Here is a 17,822-nt window from a genome sequence, read left to right on the forward strand (position 1 = left end):
TTGCGTGATTGCATAACAAATTGATACATCAGTGTATATATGATTATTGTTGCTTATCTTGGTAATCAAATTAATCAAACTTGCAATTTAGATATTTAGTAATATTATTGTAAATTTATTATTAGAATTTTAACGTATTGAACTGATATTTTAATTAGTTAAAATGTTTACTAAAATGTTTTTACAGACTTCGAAAAAAACATATTTTCTTAAAAAGAACATCCATTAATTAGTTAAAATGTTTACTAAAATGTTTTTACAGACTTAAAACAAAACATATTTTCTTAAGAAAAACATCCAATTCAACACCCATCTCCCTTCACTCCCCCCCCCCCCCCCCCCCTACCAAGAGTAGGTTTTTGAAAATTACGGAAGTTTGATCCTCAAAACAATTTTCAAATGTTTGAAAACAAGTTTTCCTTTATTAAGGGTGTGCTTTTATTCACAGGCCTCCTATGTTTAGTGGTGTGAACTACCAATTTTGGAAAATACATGAAACTTTTTATAAAATCTATTGACCAAGGGATTTGGAATACTATCATGAATGCACCATTCAATGGTAAGTATGTTGTTGCTATTAGCATATTCTTGCAAGTGTAGTTTTAAATTGTTTTAAATGGATGTTACAAGTGCTTTTTTGAATAGTTTCTTAAATGAAGAAGTATTTGTATCATAGTCACCTGGTTTCGAAAATTATCTTTACCCTAATTAATCATGTTTTCAAATTGAAAAAGGCCTTGTATGGTTTAAAACAAACACCACGTCAATGGTATGAGAGACTAATAAATTTTCTTTTAAACAATCTTTATTAGAAAACATGAAAAAGATGTGATACTTGTTCAAGTGTATGTTTATGACATAATCTTTGGTTCCAATAATAACTCTTTGTATGAGGATTTTCTTTTAGTTATGCAAGGTGAATTTGGGATGCCTATGATGGGTGAGTTGACTTATTTCTTGGGGCTGCAAGGTAAATAACTTGAATGTGGAACATTTTTAAGCCAGTCAAAATATTGTTTTGACTTGTTGAAAAAGTTTAAAATGGAGAATTGTAAGGAAACTACTACTTCAATAGCCACCAATTGCTACATGGATTCATATGAAGTTGCATAATCAATTAATGCAACCAAATACAGAGGGTTGATTGGTTCTTTGCTCTATCTAACTACAAGTAGACTCGATATACAATTTAGTGTGTGTATATGTGCAAGATTCTAATCCAATCTAAAGGAGTCACACTATAAGGTAGTAAAGAGAATTCTAAAGTATCGAAAAGAAACAATCAATATTGGTTAGTGGTATCTAGGTAACACAAAAGTCAACTTGAGTGGTTTTCAAATTCTAACTCTGTTGGTTGTAAATTGGTTAGGAAAAGCACAAGTGGAATTTGCCACCTACTTGGCTTAAATCTAATCTCATGGAACAACAAAACGCAAACTTGTGGAACTCTCTCCACAATTGAGGCAGAATACATTGCAGTTGAGTATTGTTTTTCACAAATTTTTTGGTTGAAACATTAACTTCTAGATTATGGAGTCAAGTTGGTAAAGGTATCTTTTCACTATGATAATGCAAGTTCAATTAATTTGACTATGAATCCTATACAACACTCTAAAACCAAGCACATGGAAATAAGACATCACTTTATAAGAGATCGTGTGTTAAAAGTGATTATGAAATTAAGTTTGTTGAAACTAAAAATCAACTAGTTGATTTGTTTACTGAAATTTTAGCTCGTGACAAACTTAATAAGTTGATAATTGAATTGGGAATATTGGATATGAAAAATATGCTTTAAAATAGTTTTAGAATGTTAATCTTATAGTTACGCGTGTTATTTTGGTTCAAAAACCTAATGTGCGTATGTCATAAATTTATAGGTGACTTGGTCAAAATCTCATCATGTGACAAGGTACATAATCTGTTACAACAATTTTTTATATCAACCAATGTTTCTTGTTTTTACTTTGACCATAAAGCAAGGTTTCTACATATTTCCAATGTGCATGCATCTTACATGATATTAATTGATTGATACACTTATAAAACCCTTTGAACTATAGTGTTTTATGATGATTCTTCAAATCCTAACCACTAAAACATGATATTGATTGCATTGATTGTATTAAAGAATTAATTCTACACAAATAAATTGATTGATTTTACATTTAATGTGTTTATCTATAAATACTGCACTCATGAACTAGCATTTGCATCCATTATTCTTAGTCATTTGTTAGCCAAATCACCATGCCTAGATGTTAATATCGTCGTGTTCAGTAAGAGTAGGAACATTTTACACCTCTTACCCTTGATTCTTCAATAAATGAACACTATGACAAATTGGAGTCTTGGTTTTAGGGAAATGAAGACAAATTCTATGTGTTTCTGGATGAGATGATCATAAAGCATATCAACATTCCCAAAAATTATGCATCTTTCATGGCTCAAGGCTAAGAACTTTGACAACATGTAGAAGTTGTTGAAGCACCAACGTTTGAAGACATTTTTGGAGTTGTCTAGAAACATTTATCTAGATTTGGTGAAAGTGGTATTCACCAACCTGCAGTTCATTGATAGAATCCTTAAATCATGCGTTAAAGGGATAAAAATGGAGATCAAGAAAGATGTTTCAAAGGCAGTGGTTGGTTTGAAGCAAAGAGGCATCCAAGTGAGGAAAAAAGATACACAAATTGTTGAAGAATTCAACAAGTCCAGTATTACTCTCATTATTTACATAAGTCTAGTAGGGAAATTAAAAATTTTCATATTGAAGATCTCAAGGTGTAAGAAAGGTTATTGGCCTTTATAGTCACATGGATGATGGTGCCTCGTTGAAGCAACCACTCAAGCTTAAATGAGGGAGATTTGGTGCTCAAGTACTGCATCCAAAATAAGATTCAAGTGGATTGGACTATCGTGCTACATGACCACGTGATGAAAGCAAAAAGGTTAACATATTTTCGTTTTCCTATGTTGTAATCGTCTCAAAACTCATAAAGTACTTTAAGGTTGACTTGGAAGATGAGTTGCAAGAGACCACTAACACACATAATCATATATACTGGCTTAATCTACACAAGACAGACATTACAAAAGTGAACAATTGTTGGACAACAGAAGGAGATAGTGCAACAATTGGAAATCATGATGGTGAGGCTGGTCCAAGTGGTAATTCCCAAGATGATGTCGAACCAAGTGGTGTAGAACCAATGTAGTTGGTTATTACAATCCACCTGAAGATAGGGGTCCTGCATATTCACCCTTTGAAAGAACTATTCTAAGTTAGGTTCAAGAGCTTAATGTGGTCCAAGATAAGCATCACACTTTTTGTAATGGGCACATCTAAGACTAGGATGAGAAAATCCACAATGTTCATGAGTTGTTGGATGACTTCTACTACATAGATTACCCTAAGCCATCTCCTTGTTTGACTTGGCTATTAGGAGCATGCATTGCATTTCATGTTGCTTTTCTGTATTTGTGTTTATTAAGAGTCTCAAGTCATAACTTCTAAGTCCAACCAATTGCAATACCTAATCATTTTTAAAATCCATTTGCTTTGTTGAGGACACCAAAGGTCTAAAAAGGGGAATTGTGATAAGTTCTTATTTTACTCATAATTCATAAGCATTTTAGCACTTATCTTATTATATTCTATTATATAAATGAGATTTTTCCCTTTATTATTTAGGAATTCAACAAAAGCATTTGGCTATAAACATGTGTGGTAAATTAATGCACTTTTGGATAAATTTGTAGAGATTTAGAAGAAACAGAGTCATGAGCTTGAGCCTTAGAATTATAGATTGAGCATTTAAAGGTGGTTACAAGAAGATTCAAATTTTGCTTCCATAGCTCAAATAAAGAAGATGATGCTTGAGGTACACACAAAGAAAACTTCACCATGAAGTAATATGAAGCATCCAATTTTGGAGGAGTATTGCCCCATGCACCTCACCCATCTCATCCTATACCTCATATTTTACAATTTTGTCCTTCATTTATTAAATTTTAATTAAGTTTAATGATTATTTAACGATGTTCCAACGTCTAATAACCCTAAACCCCCTTATTTTTATAAATCCTTCATGCACCCCTTTTTCTATTCCATCACTTTCTTTACTGTTGTGGCATTTTCTTCACTTTTTTTTTGTTTCACTTATTTGTGCTTACCTTATGAAAGTGATGATACACTGGTGGTGATTTTGATCAACTTTGGTGGTAGTTGTGTTGTGTGTGGTGTGATTCTTGAAAGAGAAAGGCGGTGAAAGAGATTCGTGCATCCGAAAGGCATCGAGGTTAGTATATAATATGCCTATACACCCTTACCCGATGTCAACACTCAATTTCGTCAGGATCAACTAAATAATAGGTCCTTTTTTATTTTTATTTTAGTAATTTTATTTAGTTTGAAGAAAAGAAAATGAATGAATGAAAAAAAAGTAAAAAAAAGAAGATAAAAAAAATAAAGAAAAAAGGAAAGAAGAAAAAAAAAGGAAAAAAAAGGAAACGAAAAAAGAAAGAAAGGAAAAAAGAAAAAAAAACAAAAACAAAACAAGAAAAAAGAATACTAAAAAAATGAATGAAAAGGTGCCCGCAACACCATCATCATTTACGCCTATTTTACTCCCTCTATGGATTTAACAGATGGACCCCTGGAGATGGATTTTTCAATCACGGAGGAGCGCACCGTGATTACACTTGTCGTGAACAATACTATTAGTTTTTTCAAATCTTTACGTTATCTCCCATTTTTGGATGGAGATCTTTTGCTCAGTGAACTACACTATCTTTGGCTTATTACCACAAGTGGAAATGCCTTGTTTGGCGGTGAGGAGCAGGAGAAAGGAAATAGGAAATAGGGTGGCTGGATGGCAGTGCGAGTGGCAGGTGCCCTCTGACCTTAGCATCTACAAAGAAAAAAATTGGAACCAACCATTCCTCTGGTCACTCAACAGATCCATCTATTTCTAAAAACCAATTCCTCCATCAATTACTGACTTCCGAACCTCCACCACGTTTCCCATCACCGATTCTCAATTTCTGATCACAAAACCAAATTCTCACAATCAAAAAATCACTACACCGCTCACCACAAAAGAAAATCCCATTCATCATAACTCGCCATCCTCTCCCCTCCATTCGGTCCAGCACCTAAAAAAAAACACAAAGAAAAAAAAACCACTCACTTACTACCTCTACCACCTTTCCCATCACCACCAACACCGGACCATCGCAACTTAGGAGAGAGCTCTTAACTCCTTGACCTCTAGTACCAGCCTCATTCATCTTGTCACAACAACCATAGTAAGGGAGCTCCAAGAGGTAAACAACTAAACTTATTGCATTTTATTTATAATCATTGTTAGAATACCTTTGTACTCTGCTGCTTATGTATGATCGTTATCGAATATTCCGAGCTTGTATGCATGTCCTCGTCATCTTCTCCTCTCCATTCTGTTCGACACTCGATATACATGATTTGCTTTCGCATACTATTTGGCATTCATTCATCCTAGCAACAAAAACACGCTTCACCACAAACCAACAAACTGATGTCCCCCATACACAATCCCCGTATCATCATCAACCTTGACTTATATTACTGAGATCCCCAATGCCATTTTTCTGCAAGAAAAAGAACTAACCCAAACACCCTGAATCAATTACAGTAACCACAAACCAAGTCAGATGATGGAATCCTTGCCTTTGTTCATCTCAAGCCACCAACAAAGGAGTTGACCCCTAAGCAATAGGCACACACTAAACAAACCCATAAAATCTTCTTCAATCTTGAACACGGTCCAGCTTGACACTCCCTTTGGCATCGTTAGAAGTAGGAGATAAGAAATTTGTTTTTTTTAACCTTCTTCTCCCATTGCTTTAAGGCGTTACGGTTGGGGCTTCCCCAATCGGCGAACTGAGTGTCGAACCTGTAGCCCTTGGTGGCGGCGACCATGAATACGAAGAGGAGGAAAAGGTTTTCCCTGATTGCGACTCACGGTGGCCTTGGCCGTGACCCGTGGTGTTGGTGGCGCTTTGCGATGGCCGGGCTCGCTCAAACGACGGCTGACTGGGAGGGACGAGTTTCTCTTACGCTGGAGTGGCCAGAAGAGGCTGGCCCGAGGGCGGCACCGGCTATGGTGGTTGGCGATAGCTTTTTGCGGCCCCGTGTTCTGTCGATGAAAGCGGGAGGTGAAGCTTCCCTCTCATGCACGAAGCGAAGAGAAAAGAGAGGAAGGGCTGGAGCGGCGACCAACGATGGTCCCGACGGTGGGCGGTGGAGGAGAGGTGGCAGCGTGTAGGCGGAGGAGAGAAATCCCTTCCTTGGCTGCGTTTGGAAAAGGGACTCTAGGACTCTGAGTTTCTGAGTAAATGTGAGGCTTGGGAAAGAACCCCTAAAGTTTTTGCTGAAGAACTCTTGGGTCAGGTTCTTGGGCTCCAGTTTTATTTTTCTTTTCTTTTTATTTTTTTTTAAAAAAAAAAAAATTCTCCTTTGCACCCTTGTTTCTCATCCTGGCCCCCCTTTTTCTTTGTTTTAACCTCTCCATTAACATTTTGGGCTTTTTCTTTTTAATTTTCAATCTTTTTTTATGTCTTCCATTTTTCGTTTTAATTTTTATTTTTTTATTTTTTTTTCTTTCTTCTTTCTTAGGATTTTATTTCATTTTTATGTTTACACTTTTAGGAATATATAATAATACATGGAAAATACATAAAAGCTACAAAATAAAGATACAAAAATATGTTTTAAAGGTTAAGCACAATGTGACCGCTCGCGTCGTCCTTGTGCTAAAAACATTTCCTCTTTCTTTCAAAAAATATTTAAAAATAGCAAAAATGTGTTTTAAAGGTTAAACACTCATGTGACCGCTCGCGTCGTCCTAGTGCTATATACCCTTTCTCTTTCTTTAAAGAATATTTAAAAATAACAAAAATAATGTTTTAACGATATGAATACTCGCGTGACCGTCCGCGTCGGCCTAGTACTCATCACCTTCCTTTTCTCAAATACAAAAAATATAAAATCTTCACTTCCCAAAAATCCAAATCTTTTCCAGATAAATTTTCTCAATAATTTCCCAAACAAACTTATCAAATAGGGGCAGGCGATGTAGGGTGTTAACACCTTCCCTACGCGTAACCGACTCCCGAACCTAGAATCTGGTTTTCATAGACCATGCCTTATTATTTTATGGTTTTTCCGTAGTTTTCTAGAATAAACTATGGTGGCGACTCCAATCTCTTTTTCAAAAGTCTCTTTTTGGATCGTCGTCCCGTCGCGATTCCGGTTGCGACATATGACGACTCCACTGGGGAGTTCAGAGATTCAAGCCATTTAATTCGATGCGCGAATTCGATGTGATTTTGCTTTATGTTTTCCTTCCCTTTTTCTTTTTCTATGATTGGTACTTGGAATAATTGCATGTGAGTTGTTTTGATTGTTCTATATTGAACCCTATGATAGAAAACATGTTTATATCTGTTTGGGAATTTTCTGATTGTTTTGTAGGTGAGGGTTTGGGTGCATTTGCATTCTCCCTTCACACACGCACAATGCATATCATGAGTGAGACCCTATACCCGGGTCTGAGAGTAACTTAGAATTAGAGGGGTTGTGTAGCGGTGCCACTTGGGACATACTTCCTGTTTGGCTATCGTGAGAACCCCAACTAGAGTTTGTTCTCTTCATTTGTGTCTTCACACCTAGTTGATTACTCGACTGTTGTGGAGATGCTATGAAAGGGGGCCACAGCTCTAGTAACCATTGATCTTTAGGTTCAGGGAACCATCCTTGTGAGATTACATATACTTGACCTTGAATCCGAAGCATTGAACCTCTATTAGGGCACAAAGGGAGAAATGTATATTCCTATAACTCTCACACTGTTTGTTCTTTTTTGAAAATAATGACATTGCATTTTCATACTGTGCATGCATTTTTTTGTTAGTCATGTTGTTTTTACTTTGTTATATTATCATCATCGTGTTCATTCATCATTTGGTAACATGCCGGTTTAAGGGGAAATCACAGGTATTCACTTGATTTCATACCAGATGGAAGTTGATGCAAGATCCGGTGCTACATAACAGACTGGCTCTGCCGTTTTAAGAAAGAAACCGCGCCTAAGGACTCATGGTGGAAACTTGATAGGGCTGATAAACTTAGGCAAAAGACTAAAGACCATAAAGAGAGAAGCCTTCAAGAAGAAGTATGGACATTTGTTGAGTCTAATGGAAGTCGAAGTACAGTTGCCTGCTATCACAGTAAGAAAAAGAGAAAACGAAAAAACAAAGAAAGAGAAAAGAAAAACCAAAAAAAAGGAAAAAAAAGAAAAAAAAAGATTACTAAAAAAAATGAATGAAAAGGAGCCGGAAACACCATCATCATTCACGCCCATTTTACTCCCTCTATGGATTTAACAGATGGACCCCTGGAGATGGAATTTTTCAATCACGGAGGAGCGCACCATGACAACACAGATTACAGTTGTCGTGAACAATACTATCAGCTTTTTCAAATCTTTACGTTATCTCCCATTTTTGGATAGAGATCTTTTGCTCAGTGACCTACACTATCTTTGTCTTATTACCACAAGTGGAAATGCCTTGTTTGGCGGTGAGGAGCAGGAGAAAGGAAATAGGAAATAGGGTAGCTGGATGGCAGTGCGAGTGGCAGGTGCCCTCTGACCTTAACATCTGCATTGGAACCAACCATTCCTCCGGTCACTCAACAGATCCATCTATTTCTAAAAACCAATTTCTCCATCAATCACTGACTTTTGAACCTCCACCACGTTTCCCATCACCGATTCTCACTTTTTGATCACAAAACCAAATTCTCACAATAAAAAAATCACTACACCGCTCACCATAAAAGAAAATCCTCATTAATCATAACTTGTCATCCTCTCCCCTCCATTCAGTCCTGCACCTAAAAAAAAACCACTTACTCACTACCTCTACCACCTTTCCCATCACCACCAACATCGGACCATCGCAACTTAGGAGAGAGCTCTTGACTCCTTGACCTCCAATACCAGCCTCATTCATCCTGTCATAGCAGCCATAGTAAGGGAGCTCCAAGAGGTAAACAACTAAGCTTATTGCATTTTATTTATAATCGTTGTTAGAATACCTTTGTACTCTGCTGCTTATGTATGATTGTTATCGAATATTCCGAGCTTGTATGCATGTCCTCGTCATCTTCTCCTCTTCATTCTGTTTGACACTCGATATACATGATTTGCTTTCGCATACTGTTTGGCATTCATTCATACTAGCAAAAAAAACACACTTCACCACAAACCTGTAAAGTGATGTCCCTCATATACAATACCCTTACCATCATCAACCTTGACTTATACTACCAAGATCCCCAATGCCATTTTTCTACAAGAAAAAGAACTAACCCAAACACCCTGAATCAATTACAGTAACCACAAACCAAGTCAGATGATGGAATCCTTGCCTCTGTTCATCTCAAGCCACCAACAAAGGAGTTGACCCCTAAGCAATAGGCACACACTAAACAAACCCATAAACTTTTCTTCAATCTTGAACACGGTCCAGCTTGATACTCCCTTCGGCATCGTTAGAAGTAGGAGCTAAGAAATTTGTTTTTTTTTCGAACCTTCTTCTGCCATTACTTTAAGGCGTTACGGTTGGGGCTTCCCCAATCGGCGAACTGAGTGTCGAACCCGTAGCCCTTGGTGGCGACGACCACGAATACGAAGAAGAGGAAAGGGTTTTCCCTGATTGCAAGTCACGGTAGCCTTGGCCGTGATCTATGGTGTTGGTGGCGCTTTGCGATGGCCGGGCTCGCTCAAACGACGACTGACAAGGAGGGACGAGTTTCTCTCACGCTGAAGTGGCCAGGAGAGGCTGGGCCGAGGGCGGCACCGACTATGGTGGTTGGCGGCGGCTTTTTGCGGCCCCTTGTTTTGTCGATGAAAGCAGGAGGTGAAGCTTCCCTCTCATGCATGAAGCGAAGAAAAAAGAGAGGAAGAGCTAGAGCGGTGACCCACAATGGTCCCAGCGGTGGGCGGTGGAGCTGGCGACGGCTTGGGCGGCGACTAGCAGCGACCGGTTTGGCGAAGGCGGCAGTGTGCAGGCGGAGGAGTCAAATCCCTTCCTTGGCTGCGTTTGGAAGAGGATTTCTAGGACTCCTAGTTTCTGAGTGAATGTGAGGCTTGGGAAAGAACCCCTAAAGTTTCTACTGAAGAACCCTTGGGCCGAGTTCTTGGGCTCTAGTTTTTTTTTCTTTTCTTTTTAAAATAAAAAAAAAAATTTTCTCCTTTGCACCCTTATTTCTCTCTAATCCTATTTATATCATTGGTCAACTTGGCAAATATTAGAAGATTGTAAATCATAACAATAATTTTGTATTACTTGTAAACAATGTCTAATCTACTTGACTTGCACTTTTATTTAGATCTTGGTCTTCTTCTTTTATAAGACTTATTTGGTCTTATAACATTTACATTGTGTGATATTTTCATATCATTTTTTTGCTAAATACGTCTTATCTTCATTAAAGACTATGAGGCAAGTCATGTGGGTTGGTCTAAAACTTGTACAAATTTATAAGGTGGATTAGATATTTAAGCTTCTCAGCTTGTATAGACTCATCTCATCTATCAACCAACATTAATTTTTATTATTATTTTATTATTATTATTATTATTATTAATATTAATGTTTTGTAGTATGATTTGTATATTGAATATGATTAAATATTTTAACTCATTTTTTTCATTAATATCATATTTTTTTAAGTACAACTCTACATTTTATTTCATTGTCCACTTAATTTGTTTTTTCATATGTTTACTTATTAAATAGTAAATGATTATCATGAAGGTTTTTTTTTAAATTGTTGATTTGTAGTAAAATCTTATTTTATAAAGTACTCAAATTTAAAATTAAAAAGTTATGAAAAATATTTTATAATTTAAATTTATGTGGGTCAATCCACATGCAAACCTTTAATTATACATATTATATATATTAATCTACAAACTATATGTGCATCAGTTTGTCCTACTTCACTTTGCAAATCAAAATTGAACAAACAAATGAACCGACTGACATTAAGCCCCCAAATTTTATAAGATTTTGCATAAATAGAAAGTGCAGAATTTTAAAACTTTATTAATTAATTATGAGACTACATCTAATGTCTATATCTAATTACATAAAATTATATTTTACACACTTACTTAACTTAGGATTTGAACACATTTTTTTGATGAACCATTAAAAGAAAGGGATTGAAAGGAGAAGATGTTAGTTATAATTAGCAACAGTTTGATAGTGGTTTGCTAACTAAAGTGGGCATTATCCCAAACATATGAAAAAGCAGTGAAAGTAAAATAATTAAAAAGAAACATGTTGGAAGACAGTGTATGATGAAAGAGACACGCGCAGTGTACTTGCGACTTCTTCAATCGGGCAAAACGCACTTACAACATTAAAGGTGGATTTGGGTCCAACAACGTTATTACTATAATTATTGTTATTATTATTATTACTAGTTCTTCCTTCTGCTGTGCAGTGGGAAATAAAATCATTACTGTGAATAGTGTGAATTGGTTTGGATCAGATCTGTGTTTCTTGTCGGAGAGATATGTCACGGGGGAGATCTGATTCTGGTGGTTGGTTGAGGGGGTGTTTGGTGGTGTTCGCGGTGGTTTCCGCCTTGGGAGTGTGTGGGCCTGCGCTCTACTGGCGATTCAAGAACGCCATCTCTCTCCGCAATTCCCACAACAAATTCTCTTGCCCTCCTTGCCTCTGCAACTGCCCTCCCCCACTATCGCTATTCCAACTCGCTCCTGGTTTGTACCTTTTGCTTTTTCTTCAGATCATGCAAATCAAAAACGCGTTTTTAATTAATGAATGAATGAAAAAGATACCCACCAATTGTTTGCTGATTTGTTTCTTTTTGGGTATGCACAGGATTGGCGAATCTCTCTGTCTCAGGTTTGAGTTTCTCCTCTACTTTTTCATTTTTATATGGTTTCTCTTTTATTATCTTTACTATGGTTTTTATGATCTGATTATCGTCTTTACTAGCAAAATATCTTCTTTTTTTCATTTGGTTTTCGCTCTCGTATTTTCTGTTCTGAGTTAGATGTTGGATTTTGAAACAATGGTGATTCCGAGATCTTACATGGTTGAGGGATATGATATGTTTGAAGAAACTTCTCCTTTAGATGAAATGAATTGGAAGAAAAGGATGAAATTCCATTTTGTTAAAACTAGTTTATGCGTTTGTTAAAGAAATAAAATGCTAGAGAAGGACAATATTGAGCTTCTACAGATTACTGTAGGCATAAACTAGTTTTAATTTATGAAGAAGTTTATTTTATTTTAGTTTGTTAGGATAAATTCAAATTCTGAGAGTGTCTAAGCATGCAAACTAACAACAAAAAACACTGTTGTTAAATGAAGCTACGATCACATGAACAATTGTCAAGAGCTGACTATTAAGAGCAGGAATAACTTAGATCGACCAAGTACTTCAAAATTGGCAAAATGTCAGTGTCGTACATGTATCCAATAGCTATGCACATACAATATGCCTAGATAGATACATATGGCTCTGATATGACTAACCACTCGAAGATATGGCATATCAGACTAAGGTAGGAGATATTCATATTCAACCCTAATGGGAAAGGGATATAGGGAACTTTCTTCTCTCAAACATGTGTTTTGGGTTTCTCATATCACACATCATAATTTTTACGGTTTTTGCTTTTCACTTTTTGCACTTGTTTATCCTGCAATATTGCTGCTCTTCCATGCTCTCTAGCTTCACACATCACATCTGTTATTCTGTTAACGTTTCATTCACTTCATTGAAGTATCATATCCTCTTCTATTCTGTTTGTTTTACAGCATTTTTTATGTGTAAACAGTTGCATCTAAGTTGTGACTTGATTTTTGATGAATTTTCTGCATCCCTGTATCCGTGTGGTACCATACCACAGACCTTTACTAAGTTTTTAGGTTCTTAGCTAGACCTTTATGCCATGTGATTTGATCTCTTGGCTCAAGTTCAGGCGTGACTCTTTTTTCTTGCTAATTTGTTTTTCATGTTTGGATAATTAAAGACCTGAAGGTTAAATTAAAGTTTTAGTTCGTTAACATTTTTTTTTTCTTTTTAAATCAGTCTTCACACTTAAAAAATTGTTGAAATAGTTCCCTTTGTCATTTTCTGTCATAACACTTTCATCTGGCTAACCTGGTGGAAATTTCTTTTGTCTATATATTACTTCTTTATTGAAAAGGCCAATTTCACCAAATTATGTGCACCTTTTTTTAATTTGGTAGGTGCTTCTTTAAATGCTCTGTCGATCAATGTAAAATGGCTTATATGGACTATATTAGCAGAAGGAATTAATTTCAAAACATCTGAGAATAGGAGAACTGATTTAAAAAAAGATAGTGATTAAATTAAAGACGAGTAAAAACTATACAACATTAAGTACTAAGACTCTAATATAATCAGGCCGGTGAGGAGGTGCTATTGCTTTTAAATAGGAAATCTAAATTCACATTTTCTCAAATTTCTTATTTGTAATCAGTGTCATGATGAGTATAAAGAGTATGGCAGCTACTAATCACGTTCTTGACACTATCATGCTCAAACTTGTTACTAATTTTGGTACTGGTGACTGCATAGTGCATGTGAATAAAATCATTTATGCTGATAAACAGATTGTGGAAGTAATGACCCGGATCTAAAGGAGGAGATGGAGAAGCAGTTTGTGGACCTTCTAAGCGAAGAGTTGAAGTTGCAAGAGTCTGTTACTGAGGCAAACACCCGGCACATGAACATAACTTTGGCTGAAGCAAGAAGAGTGGCATCTCAGTATCAGAGAGAGGCTGACAAATGTATTGCTGCAACTGAAACATGTGAGCAGGCAAGAGAACGAGCTGAGGCCATACTCATCAAGGAGAGAAAGATAACTGCGGTGTGGGAGCGACGTGCTCGTCAAATGGGTTGGGAAGCAGAATAACTGCATAAGTTTTGTTATTTATATTCTTTATGGCTATAATCATGATTATGGTTTTACACAAGAATACAAGCAAAATGCTTGGTTTGTCCACCAATTTAGGTTAAAATTGATATCCTTACTGTGTTTGTAACTGTATCCCTTATATGCTAGTATCAAACAAATTTTATGTCAGATAATTAGTCTGTTACCAAGGTTATAACTCATGTTCATCGACTTGATTATTTTTATACCCTATATTTAGCTCTGGTTTGAAGTAAATTACTCTCTCTCCAGTTGTTTTTGGGCCATTACTTACAGTTTTTTAAGCACTTGGATATTGGTTGTTTCTTCTTGCTCCCTATCAAATTTCTTCCTGCACCCATCATTCTGAATTTTATTTAAATCAATTTTGAAAATGTTTTTCCAGAATAGGAGTGGTGGGTGTCTGATTAGTGTCTTTCAAAAAAATGTTTCCGGAATTGATTTAGTGAGTTTTGGAAAATAAAATCCAAAATGATAGGATGCATGAAGAAATTTCCTTGAATTTTCACTTAATTACATTTTAGGCTGTCAAAGAAATGAGAACAATTAAAATGGTTCTTAAAATTATTTGGGGAAAAATTGAAAAGAAAATGTAGATTCGGTATTGGCGGTGAAATGTTATGTTCAATTTTATGAAAACAATAATATAAACACATAAATCACTTTATTTGCAATTTAATTTAAACAAAAGTTAATGGATTTTGGAAATATGCTAAGACGTTCTAGACTAAAGAGGGGAAAATAGGTGAGAAGTAGGCATAAATTAAAGTTGTTTGGTGAAAGAAAAATAGGTAAAATACAATAAAAAGAAAATTGTTCGATGGAGAAAAATAATATAAAAAAAATATTTTTCAAAGATGATTTGCATATTATTACTTATTTCTATTATTAATAAATTATTATTTTCATTAATTTAATAATTTATTTTTATTAACATTAAAGTTAGCATAACAATATAAACTTAAAAATAAAAAGTGTAAAGTCTAGTTGAGACAATATAAAATAAGACAGTGCGCTAAAAAAATGGATTCAAATATGTGAGTTAATATGATCCACCATGAGTTCCGGTAGGATTCGGATGAAAAAAAAATTAAAATTTTTATACGAGTCAATTTTAAATCTGATCCACTAAGAATTCGGTTCACCCGGGTTTAACCCGTAGTGAACCGAGTCGGCTCGTCAATTCATGATGATCATTCCCAACATAGTGATCACCATAGTTATCACCCTTATGATCACTATCAACGCCCTCCTAGGCGTCATCATAACCATAGAGACCATCATGTGGAACCTAAACTTGACCTTCCACCCTTCTATGGAAGAGACAATGTAGAAGAATACTTTGAGTAGGAGATGAAGGTCGAACAGATTTTTGAGTGCTACCACATAGATGATAGGAGGCGAGTGACCTTAGCTACTTTGACCTTTCAAGGAGCAGCCCTCTATTGGTGGACATCCATCATAAGAGATCAAAAGATGCATGGCGACTACACCATCCAATATTGGAATGAATTGAAAGCAACCTTACACAGAAGGCATGTCCCGGCCTATTATGCTAGAGAAGTCATGGACAAGCTCCATCGACTTCAACAAAGAAACATGAGTGTTGAGGAATACCGACAAAAGTTAGAATTACTCATGTTAAGAGCTGGGATAAAAGAGGAAGAGAGATTCACCATAGCTAAGTTCCAAAGCGGTCTTAACTATGAGATAAGAGATAAGGTAGAACTTTTACCTTATTTAGATCTCAATGATTTTGTGCAGCTATGTGTGAGAGTGAAAGAACAAATTAGAAGAAAAGCTTCCACTAAAAGGAACTACCCTACCACCTCCGACTATAGGACAGATCCTAAGAGGGAGGGTAGTCCAAAGAGGTATGAAAAGCCTCAAGAAAAAGAAAAAGAAAAAGAGAAAGTGAGAGGTAAAGAAAAAGAGAGAGATCGAGAAAGAAATACCTTTCACAAAGAATCTTCAAAAGAAAAAGAGAGAGAGCGAGAAAGAACCTTTCATCTAATTTTGCTTTTGGATTATATTTGGAGTTTAAGATGATTTTGGATTGTAATATATATTTTTATATTTTGAATTGTATTTGGAATTTAACATCATTTTCGATTGAAATTTATTTAGATTTGAATTAGAAAAAAAATATTTTTTTTTTAAATTAAAAAGTAATTGTCATTAAGTGAGCTAGTGAGCCAATTCATTTAACCCATTAATTTGTGGTGAGCCAGACCATGTTCTAGTTTTTATGGCTCCAATTTGTGGTGGGTCGAATTAGGTTAGACTGAATAGTCAGTTTTGATAGCACTAAAACCATAGGAGAAGGGATTATCCAATACCAAATAAACAATTATGTTTGTAGAATTCAAAATCTTATTTTCTTCATGATAAAATGCAAAAAGATGTATGGAACTTACCCATTTTTTATTTCACAACTTTAAATAATTTGTTCCTGGCAAACCAATTTCTTTCTAATGTTGAATTTGTATGATCCCGAAAATTTATAATAATTAAGAAAATAAATAAATAAGGTTAAATAGATATTTTCAATAAGAGATAAAATAATTTATAAGTTATATAATTTGAAAATTATTTTATTCATTTTTTAAAAATAAATGGTATGGTAATTATTTAATTTAAAAGAATTATTGGTTTGTTAACTATTTAATTTAGAATGTTTATTTTGTTAAAAACATATTAGGGGTAAAGACCTAAAAGTTGGTATTTCAGAACAGAGTAATAGTTTAAAAATAATGAAACTCGATTATTTTAATATTGAATGGTTTTAATATAAATAGTTTCATTATAAACGAGTTTCATTATTTTAAAGCACATCATCTCTCTATAAACTACTTTTCTAGAGTTCTCTCACATCACTCTGAGTTTTTCTTCTACTTTTATTTGTTTGAAGATCAGGGACCACCGCGATGAGATCTTTAAGTTTACCCGATCAGTTTCTCTGAATGAGTAAGTTAGTTTCTATCCTTTTTCTTTGGTCTGTCTCGTTTCCTTGGCATGCAAGTAATAATGTTTTTGCATGTATCATTTGAGTATTCTATAAGACTCTCTACTGATCAGTGGTTCTAATGGTGTATCCTGATCATGATTTTATTGTTTGTAAGTGTAGTTAGTATTCTTTGATCTGTGGGAGATGTCTGAGGGTTCTATAGAGTCTATGATCTTCAAACAGGTAAGAGAAGGTAATATTTGCTTTAATTTTATGTTAAGTATGCATTTATATTTGATAGATTGTGAGATTGATTTTTGGTTGAACCTATTACAAATTGAGATGATTGTTGAGTGATGTTTATATCTTGATGAGTGAAGGTTTGTGTGTTGATGAATATTATTGTGTATGCTTGTGAATTAATAATTGTTTGGACTTTGATGTCGCTAATTGGAATTTAATTAGATAGAAAAACTTATGTAGAAATGAAAGTATTAAAAATGAGTGTTGTTGGACTAGTTATTGGTCTAATTTGGAGGTTTGATAGGTGGATTTCTAAAAGAGTGACTTGGGAGAGATAACTGATGTTTGGAGTCTATTTTTAGGACATTTAAAACTTTTCTAGAAACTTAGTTAACCCAAAATCTCATGTTAAATTGGGAAGTAGAAAATAGGTAGAGTTATAGGTTAGTTTAAGTCTAAAAAAAGGATCTTGATAAGTGAAATTCTAAAGGGTTTAATGATGGCAACCCCTTTAGGGACTTTCCATCCTAAGAAGTATCAACTTAAGACTAAGAAAGGGAAGTTGAATAAACAAAAGTTCT

The 17,822-nt window shown here is 35.1% G+C and overlaps 1 protein-coding gene across 1 annotated transcript; it reads left to right on the top strand.

The window, feature by feature from the left end:
• Nucleotides 1-11,401: 11,401 nt before the first annotated feature.
• LOC108329901 (uncharacterized) lies at nt 11,402-14,288 on the top strand. The gene is made up of 3 exons (XM_017564280.2): nt 11,402-11,840; nt 11,962-11,985; nt 13,729-14,288. Exons 1-3 carry the CDS (start codon nt 11,633-11,635, stop codon nt 14,028-14,030), a joined length of 534 nt encoding a protein of 177 aa, XP_017419769.1. The 5' UTR covers nt 11,402-11,632; the 3' UTR covers nt 14,031-14,288.
• The last annotated feature ends 3,534 nt before the right edge of the window (nt 14,289-17,822 follow it).

Source organism: Vigna angularis, chromosome 4 (genome assembly GCF_016808095.1).
Source record: "Vigna angularis cultivar LongXiaoDou No.4 chromosome 4, ASM1680809v1, whole genome shotgun sequence".
In the NCBI taxonomy this organism is placed as follows: Eukaryota; Viridiplantae; Streptophyta; class Magnoliopsida; order Fabales; family Fabaceae; genus Vigna; species Vigna angularis.

Excerpts from the sequence above, each read along its gene's own strand:
- LOC108329901 (XM_017564280.2), top strand. The coding sequence starts at position 11,633 with ATGTCACGGGGGAGATCTGATTCTGGTGGTTGGTTGAGGGGGTGTTTG. Across the intron at positions 11,841-11,961 it reads GCTATTCCAACTCGCTCCTG|GATTGGCGAATCTCTCTGTC; the intron begins GTTTGTACCTTT and ends GGGTATGCACAG. Across the intron at positions 11,986-13,728 it reads GGCGAATCTCTCTGTCTCAG|ATTGTGGAAGTAATGACCCG; the intron begins GTTTGAGTTTCT and ends GCTGATAAACAG.